The sequence below is a fragment of the Cyclopterus lumpus genome, chromosome 12, assembly GCF_009769545.1.
Source record: "Cyclopterus lumpus isolate fCycLum1 chromosome 12, fCycLum1.pri, whole genome shotgun sequence".
In the NCBI taxonomy this organism is placed as follows: Eukaryota; Metazoa; Chordata; class Actinopteri; order Perciformes; family Cyclopteridae; genus Cyclopterus; species Cyclopterus lumpus.
Genome location: NC_046977.1, coordinates 5,768,604 through 5,778,241, shown reverse-complemented (window position 1 = coordinate 5,778,241; position 9,638 = coordinate 5,768,604). Strand labels below are relative to the sequence as shown.

The 9,638-nt window shown below is 43.8% G+C and overlaps 1 protein-coding gene across 1 annotated transcript; it reads right to left on the bottom strand.

Annotated features, from left to right (window-relative positions):
• Positions 1–105: 105 nt before the first annotated feature.
• Positions 106–5,281, bottom strand: LOC117740699 (cytochrome b ascorbate-dependent protein 3-like). Its single transcript, XM_034547232.1, has 6 exons — positions 5,020–5,281; positions 3,202–3,390; positions 1,604–1,812; positions 1,343–1,497; positions 1,025–1,181; positions 106–123 (listed from the first exon to the last, which is right to left on the bottom strand). The coding sequence occupies exons 1-6, from the start codon at positions 5,279–5,281 to the stop codon at positions 106–108; spliced, it is 990 nt and encodes a 329-aa protein (XP_034403123.1).
• Positions 5,282–9,638: the final 4,357 nt, after the last annotated feature.

Sequence of the window (9,638 nt, the reverse complement as noted above, 5' to 3'; positions counted from 1 at the left end):
GAATTTATTTATAATATCCGTATAAAGCAATGTCAGCTCTGGGTACTACAACAACAACAACAACAACAACATAGAATTTAAATATATTTAATGTTTTTTCTTCTTTTATTTCTCCACATCTCTCTGTTTTTAGAGAAAGTTCCACACCCAGGCACGTTTACACCGATTATATTATTTAAATTACATAGAAAGTGTTGCTTTTTTAAAATGTTGATGGGAATATGTCTTCTGGTCTTCTGGTCGTCCAGTGTGCAGAAAATACTGTAATTTCCTATGCATATTATCCAACCCTCCTAATTATTGTGAGGACTTACATTTTTCACTGCATAGTGTTTTTGCTCTTCACACATTGCATTAAGTACCATGAACTTGCATGGTACTTTTGCACATCTGAGATGTTTGCCTTCTGGTTTTGACCGAGAGAGTTATTTTGAATCAAAACCATGATGTTCTCCTCAAATAAACCAAGTAGGGTTGATGCCCAAACCTAAAGAGATGTGCATCCCATGGACGTGCTGCGTTGACCTCTAGTGGTCTGGGCCTGTAATTACATTCGACAACAACAACACTGGAGCTTAAAGTTTAATAACATAACACACAAAGCAAATCGTTCTACCTTGAATACTGCAAACTATACATGGACTCTGGGAATGCTGGTACTAAAACGAAATACAATGCTGTTTTCGTCTGGTTGGAATGAAGACCTGCATGCTGTGTGCTCTCCGTGGCACGCGGATGTCTTCCTGCTGTGTTTTCATGTGCTGTTTTCACTGAGCATGAGCTGTAATTAAAATGACATGTAGATATTATTGTCTCAGCCAGAGTGTTAAAGCGCTGATACAGAAAGAAGTACAATTAATATGACTGAATCACGTTTGATCCCAGTGACATCTGAGCTTTGACTTCTTAAATGCACTATATGTCAACGTGTAATTCACATCTTTGTCATCTCAAAGCAAAAGGGTCTCTTTCGGTTGGTATTGATCGACAACAATATGATCAGTAGTATGTCACCCATACTCACGGGAGCACTTTCGTGATGTGTTTCCGGCCGCTGCCAGTCGTCGTTGGACAGGATGCCGAAGACGACCAAGACGAAGGCCACAATGAGGAGGCCCAGGGAATTGGCAAACTTTGCCTCCGCGGGCAGTGAGTTGTAAGGTTTACCGCTGCTTCCATTACTGCAGCAGATGGAGAAGTTAGGTTAAGGTGATTCATGTTTGAATAGACTGATTTATAGTGCAACCACTCCTGTGTGGTGCTTTTGATCATGTTAATGTGAGATTGCATGGGATTATGGCATGACATTGTGTCGCCACCTGCTGGTGATCTGAGCACTTACAGGGTAAAGAACAGTTGCTCGTTGATCCCACTGATGCAGGAGGTCAGACTGAGGATCAAGATGGCTTTACCCATCCAGACGTGGACGGGTTTCAGGTTGCTGCGGAACCGCGGCGGAGAACAAGGAAGCAAGAAGCCGGCCAGACCGAGGAGCCACTGCAGCATGCAGCACGGCGCCATGACAGAAAAGGGAAAGGCTTAGTGTTTCCTCACATGTTTCATCAAGTACGTGAAGCAGTTAGTTCCCTTTTAGTACCCTCACCTGGAACGCAAACATGATCACAGTACAGATGCCCACCCAGCTGTGCAGAGAGTACATGTCCGGGATGTTTGAGGACCTGTGGTTGTCGAACACGGCACACAGGCCCAGGACAGACAGGAGCAGGGCCAGCAGCATCAGGCTGCCGTGCACCAGCTTCCAGGTGAGCTTCTTCTGCCTCCAGGTGAACGGCACACGGAACAAAACAACCGCTGCACACACACACACACACACACACACACAAACACATAGTTGAGGAATAAATGATGTAAACAGTGCATGTATTAACAGTTTGCCACCTTCTGCTTTTTATTTAAAATTGGCAAACAATGACATGATCTTCTCGTTTTAGTTTAGTTGAGAGTGAGATGTTATTTTTTTACTTGCACGTTGTGCTCAAATCATTGAGTTGATGCACTCAAGTGAAGAATGTAATGAGTTTTCTTGGTATTATGATGACTTATTAAATAGCTCAGTCAGCCGCAATGAGAAGTCATTTCAGCTGAGACGACCGTGAGGAAGGATTTGTACTTTATTAAAACCAAACTACATCAACCGCTGGAACTCATTTCAGGATCTGTTTGAGTGCAATATGTTTTGAACAATGTGAAGTAGTGATGGAGTCCATTTTATTCGGTGTATCGGGTCCCCAAGCAACACAATGGCATCTGTTGTTAGACTCTGCTGCAGGGAAAACGTTCACATTTTTGTCAAATCTCCACACCTCCAGTTGGTCATGTTACTCATTCCTCCTCTTATTCTGGGGCTGGGTTGCTTTCAGGGTATTCCAAACGCCCCTCTACCCTAGCAATGTTTTTTGAGCTCCTCCTGACGTCCCAGGCCAGACAAGATATATAATCCCTCCAGCGTGTTCTGGGTCTACCCCAGGGGGGCAACATCTCTCAAGAGAGGCGTTCAGGGGAGAGATCCCGATGAGCTCCCTCCGGACGTCTGAGTTCCCCACCGTGTCTCTGAGGCGGAGTCCAGCCCCCCTCAGTCTCATTCGATCACTAAAGCTTATGACCTTATGTGAGTGTTTGGCGAGTCGATGGACCGGTGATATTGAGAGCTTTTCCTTTTTTTTACGGCTCAGCTGGTTATGAATCTAGATTGTTTTGGTGTGAGTTGGCTATTTCTAGAGGTTTCAGCCGTGGTGCTCAAAGCCCCACAAACCAAATTCTGTGGATTATCTTGAAATCTCTACGATCAATATCTCCACATCCAGGCACCTCACACCAAAACAATTGAGATTGCACAAAGAGGAACAACATGTGTTTCTATATTGAGGGGTGAATTGTCCCCTTTAAGGGACAATATATTGTTATTGTATGGTCAATGGTGTACCAATAACAGCATTCATTTCCCCTCCTAGATATTGTGGTCAAATCAATAGCTTAAGGCCCAGTTGCAGTCCCCCCCCCACCCCCCCATTTATAACACTGAAGGCAGGTGAAATAAGAATCTGAAACACCATAACCTTCACGACGCGTGTGTATAGTTTTATCTAGGTGTATCGATTCTGTACACACAGAGTGTAAACACTCAGTGCTGTAAAAACAACAACAATAACAACAACTCATGGCTACAGTGCAGTGACGTACCATTGCCATACAGAACCACCAGCCCAGCCACCATGAGGACGGGATGCCAGTTGAACTGCAGAGCGGACCCGTCCCAGGAGAAGCCGCCGTGCCAGCGTGCGCTCCAGAAGCTCACGGCGAGCAGGCAGAGCAGGCCCGAGCACAGGCACGGCACGTAGCCGACCCAGAAGAGCACCGGCGGGCTCATGGCTGGGAGGGTGACGAATGAGAAGCATGCGATATAATGGCACGAGTAGAAAGTCAATCCCACTGAATAGAACATTTAGAACTATCAAAATCTATATTACTGAAGAAAAGCTGGTTTCTTAGTGAAATACACGGATGATATTACTGGATTATTGTTTTAACAACTATATATACACACTGATGAGCAGTTTAGTCTCTAACTACAGAACAAAAAGTGATCTTATGGTGACAATTCTGGCCTAACTGGGGTCCATTAACACATGTTTTGTTTTTAAAGAATCTGTTAGTTCAGTGAGTATTTCATGCAGCCTTTAATGGAAAGTTTAACAATAATGAATAATGCTCCAACAATTGTGAAAACTAAATGTTCAGAAAATACTTGAATATTATAATGGTCTCAATTACAGACTAAAATATCTTGAATGGAGATTTCTGTGGAGATCAAATGTATTATAATCGAAGAGTTTAAATACTCGTGAATTAGTAATTTGTCACTCAAAGATATGCAGTGATGAGAATGATATTTACCTCTGGATTGAAGTGAAGTAGAAGTATGAAGACAAGTGAAATGGAAGTAAAGTAGGTACCTGAAAATTGTTCTTAAGTACAATACTTAGGTAGGTGCACTTACTTATTGCACCACTCCTACACAGAAAAAGACAATTACAATTATTACCTTTTGAAATTAGCGTTTCAAAAATATAACTGTCCGTTTCATGAGCCTCTCTGCCTCCTATTCATCCTGTTCCTTTACTCTCTTTGTACCTTGAGATGGTCCCTCCAAAAACCATAACCATAACCATAAAATCTCCCGTTGTTCCGCATTTCTTCTCATGTCCATTCAGACGCAACCAATCATCTCTGTGGTGAATACGTCTGGTGGTTAAGGGGAGGAATGATTTCAGTGGGAAGATGGTCTGGAGGCTTGTGACAAAGAAAATTACACACAAGAAATCAGCTTTCATAACATAACTCACTTTTTGCTCGGTCATGTGGATTTCCCACAGACTCTGGCTCTGGATATTTATCACAAAGCAGCCTGACTGTAACATTAAAGTATTTCTAAGACATATTTATACATATATATATATATATAGTTAAGATAAGTGGTAAAGTGATGTTGTTGATGTTGTTATTCATCTCAAAGTTACATTCACTTGGCTTTCTCATAACTTGACAGATGATGTACATGTAATAAACTTGTGAGCCATTACACCGCTTCCTCTCATGGGATCACATCGCATTGTTTTTTGCAAGGTACTATGAATTATGTTCCCTTTCAAAAAACAAGCATGTGGGCGAGAGCGCACCTTGCAGCGTGTCATCTCATAGAGCACAGACCTCCAGCAGGAAGAGAGCCTCCACTGTTCAGCAGGCGTCCTGAGATCTGCACCAAAGCAGATGATCACAGAGGGCCAGTCACGCAGGCAATCGCCGTGAAACTTGATTTGACCTCGTCGGGGACAAAAGGAACGGCAGGGGGTGGGGGTTGTCGAGGGATTTAATGGAACCCATGAAACGTTCAACGTGCAGTCGGGTCAACAACTTTATTTAGACCTGTTTGTGACAGCGACACAATGCTCTCCTCTACTTAGGCACGAACGCGTGAACAAAAGGCGGGTTTGTTCCTACATGTCGTAGAGCAGGGAAGTAGCCGGGGGCCCCACTCGGGCGCCATGTTGTGCACCATTTTGTTTGGAGCAAACGCTTCCTGTCCGTCTTCGTGGAGGACGAAGACGGACAGGAAGCTGAGACCGGAAGCTGAGCTTCTCGTCTCCGGGAGGTTGAGGATGGCGTCGAGCTCCAGGGCCCTTTTTTTTTCCGTGAGGAACACGTGGACGTTCCTCTTGCTGCGGTTGCTCACGTGGCATGCAGTGTCGAAGACGTTCCCCATTGTGTTACTTCAGCTGTGACTGCTGGACATATAGATATTATATGTAGTATACAAACAACACCCTCATAATCACCCGCCCGCCCCCCCCCCCCACACACACACATACATTTGAATGCTTTATTATTTGCTATCGTTTCGCTTGAAATTCGTCATATTTCTTTTCATTCTTATTTTTACTCTAATCACCATTCTTTGTAGCACACTAGCCTTCTAGCAGCTGCTTAGCATTAGTTTTTACTTGCACATGGAATGAGCAAATAGAACATTTTTATTTCATTATTTTAAAGCCAAGACTGCCTTTTTGAGTACAATGTAAAACATCATCCGTTTTGTTTTACATTACGCACGTAACACCGGAAATAAAAAGACATTGGTTACAATGTTGCCATCATTTCCATTGTTAATACATCTATTTGTTCTTTTAGTTTCATGTGAGCAATAATGCACTGTGGCCGTCCTCAGTGACGATGTGTTAAGGACAAAATCTGATAACATGCAAAAACCTTGAGCACAGTAGGGCAGGGAAATATAAAAGAGCAGGGCCAATGTGGTGTCTTTTACACCTCGCGGCCCTGTTACTTGAGACATTATTAGTACAAATTAACAACATCCGTAAACCTTAATAAAAGGGAAATTGGTTTGTAGGTATTCTCTGTTTTTGATAACAGTTTTGTTTGATCCAGGTGTTTCGGTATTTACAGTCATATATATATATATATATTGATATATACATATATGTATATATACGTATACACACATATATATATATACATATATGTATATATATATATATATATATATATATTCACAAGAATCGTGCAGAGGCGTAGAAAAGTTAAATAGTTCCCTTTTAAACTGCTGGGCATTTGAGTTTTTAGCTAACGTTATTCAACAGGAGTAAACATTGCAACACATTTGGGGTTGTAATGAGGATTTCTGGTATTGATGTATGTGGGATCGGCTCAAAATAAAATACAGTGCCCATACTCATTGTAACAAAGATAAAGTGTGTCCATAGTTTTGGTTATAATAATGGAGCTCTATGGCACAGAGTAATACATCAACATAATGGGATTTGTAGAATATATCAACAAATGTATCTTTTACTCCAAAATGTGATACGATGGGACAAGTATTACGACTCTCCTTGTGAACATTATACAAAGAAAAGATGCTTTCCTCGTGAAAGTGCTAGAAAGTTCCCTCTTCATATTGAACTGCACCTTGTGAGAAGATAGAGCAGAGACGTTATCTGCTGCATGGTTTGCATATTCAAAGAGTGACGAGAACGAGGCAGTAAAGATAACAGCGTCACTGTCGGCTTCATGCCGCCTCCCCGGCGCTCATTCTCAGCACTACGAGTCCGTGGCTGCTGCTCGTGTCCCTGCTGGTCTCTGACCCGAGTCCCCCTGGAGACGGGGACCGGGCCTTGGACCACTATCGTCGGAGTTTATGCAGAAAACGGACTCCTCGAGGACTGGAGATACTTCAGACCCATAATGAGCATCAATGCACGTGTATCCGGAGAAAGTGTGTGTGTGTGTGTGTGTTGCTGTGCAGCACGGACTGAGGACCTCTCCCTTTTACTGGACACACACGGCCCATTGTGATAGGAATCATATCCCAACTCTGGTATGCTTATTTCAGTATTGTTATGTCTCGAAAAAGAAGAAAAAGAAACAGCTATAATGCTTCTTTATTTCCGAACTTGATCAACAAAAGGGCCTTTTGATACCCTGCTGATGTACCGAATTATGATTACAACGACTGCATTACTTATCTGAGTGCATTATTTATTTTTTTTACCATTTTCTCTGCTGCTCATAGACGTGCGCATGAATTATCAGCATGGCAGGTGGGATTGTCAAGCGTCCTCAAAATTACACCACCTTAAAAATCAACAAGCTGATAATCGCACAAACAATAACATCCAGGCGTAGCGTGGCGCCACAAAAGGAATATCTGACATGCAGCGTTCTCGCACCTGTTCAGAATATTTATCGGAGAGCGAGGAGACACTGTGAAACTCCCTTTCTGCGAGTTTTTTTAGGGCAGAAAGGACCTTGGAGAACTTGGGAGACCTTAGAAAGAGGAATATACTAAGAATAAAAAGCAGATCATAAATCTCATGGTTCGACATAAAGGATTAAAGCGACTGAAAGAGCAACTGCAACAGTTGCAGAAATGTGAATAGAGTCCCTCTGAGATTCCCCTGCCATTAAACCCAGATATCAATGAGTGCCGCATGGCCGACAGTGTGTGCAGTTGAGCGGTGTGCCAAAGGGGAACCGCACGCCATTAAAGTGGAAAGTTGCACACGGAGAGAGAGACTTCACCAAAGCACTAAAAAAAAAAAGAGCCATTAAAAGTTTAAAAATGTCACTCGAGAAACCAGTCCACCGCCATGCCATGACACGCTCACAATAACAATGGGCTCGCAGGTTTAATGTTCACCATTTTAAACCCCCCCCCCCCCCCCTCCTCCCGATAGTTCAGCGTAGCATTTTAACATTTGCTAATAAGCATTAACCATAAATGGCAGCTGAGGCTGATGGGAATGTCATTACTTTTGCAGATATTTGGTCATAAACCAAGAGTATTGGAGGAGCTCAAATATTTTTGACCTGATGATGGCGCCAGATAAAAAGCTCATCAAGCAGTTGCTACAATCCATCAGTCTGCACCGAAGTAATTGATGGATAAGACTGAATGACATTATCATCCCTAGAGCCAGGCTGCAGGCGTGAAAAAAATGTTCTCATGAATGAAGTAGTGTACTGTAAATGGCAGTTTTTTTTTAATCTCACGGCTCATGCATTTGACTGGGAGGCAGTTTTATAACCAAACTCTTTCTTCCTCCTCTTTCCCCTCAGGTTGTTTCTCTCCTCCACGGAGAGGGGAAAGGGGTTCTAGTATTTCTGCTGAGGTCAGACTCTCCACCAGCGCTGCATGTCATTAAAGTGAAACCGGCCACATTGCCGCGGACATAACAAAAGGTCGCCCTGATTCATGGACGCTGCATCATCACGCGGCCGCCTCGGGCCACAATTTCCAGGCCTCCCTTACTGGAGAAATCCAAGAGCCGTACACCCGACGCCATTTTTCAAACGCAGAAAGTGCTGACGGAGAGATACCGCGCCGCTACAGCGGTGATGACGACCTGCTGTTTTAAAGCGGGTGAAATGAGATCGGCAATGAACGTCGAGAAAATGTCCAAAGAGCAATTGGTCGCCAGCACAAAAGGAGGCGAAAAGGAGGCGAAAAGGAGAGCGCGCGGCGGTCCAGAGACATTAAAGTTCACGTGAAGGACGCCGGAAAAGCTGCAGTCCGTCAACAGGACGTTTGCCGAGCTGCTACTCGGCATTCTGGCAGAACCTCAAATACTCCATCGCAGTTCGAGATGCAGAGAAATTCAGCCCCGAACGATGAAGAAAAATGAACATCTGAACTTGAACTTGTTGCCGATAAGAACTCAGGAGCCCTTTAAAAGCTGCATCGAGTGTGTCTGATGATGATGATGATGATGATGATGATGATGATGATGATGATGATGGATTTGATGTTACGATGCGAGTCTTGCTGGCATCCAGAGAGAAGACAGGGTCCATTCATAGGCCGCAGTCCAAGTTAAAGGCTACTCGGAGTGATAATAAAGTGGAGAAAAATCGCACAAAGAGCCGAGTCGCGACGCCAACCGGGAGAAAGGCAACCGGAACGATCGCAAACAAACACTAACGCGAGCCAGAGGAGATTAGCATACCTCCTCTAGGCATACTTTGCACATAAGACAGATCATAACGATGTTGATACAAAACAAGTGCCCACTGAGGCGAGAGAAGAAGTCTTAATCATGTTATTCCTTCCAGACGCAGACAGGGAGACGCAAACGGGCCCATCGTCGCGTCTGAACACAGACAGTGGGTGGGAAAGAGTAAAAACACCCACCGAGTCGCAGCTTGACCCATGACCACAGTTATAAAGGAGAGCTTTATTATTGAACCCGAGAGCGCGAAAGAAAAGCCTGTTAGAATGGATATAAAACCAGCAGAGAGGAGAGCGTCTGCGTCTACTGAGGATCGGGGTCAAAGGAACAGAAGGGAGAACAGCGCACACGGGGGAATAATAATTTCCCTCGTGAAAATATGGGCATAAATCATACTAAACAAGAGGAAAATGTCACTTTAGACGAATCAGTCATACCTTCACCGCCCTCACTCGAGATGACGGAGAGGGAAACGGCAAAAACAGAGACGACGACAGTAAACACGGAGATGAAAGAGACAACATCAAGTACGGAAGTCTTCCATCAAGGGGGACCGCGCAAAGCAGACAGGCTGCCGAGCACAGAGACACCAGA

Coding starts and splice junctions, on each gene's coding strand:
- LOC117740699 (XM_034547232.1), bottom strand. CDS start 5,281: ATGGGGAACGTCTTCGACACTGCATGCCACGTGAGCAACCGCAGCAAG. Junction 3,391..5,019: donor ACTTCCCTGCTCTACGACAT/GTAGGAACAAAC, acceptor TCACCCTCCCAG/CCATGAGCCCGCCGGTGCTC. Junction 1,498..1,603: donor TGATCATGTTTGCGTTCCAG/GTGAGGGTACTA, acceptor TGCATGCTGCAG/TGGCTCCTCGGTCTGGCCGG.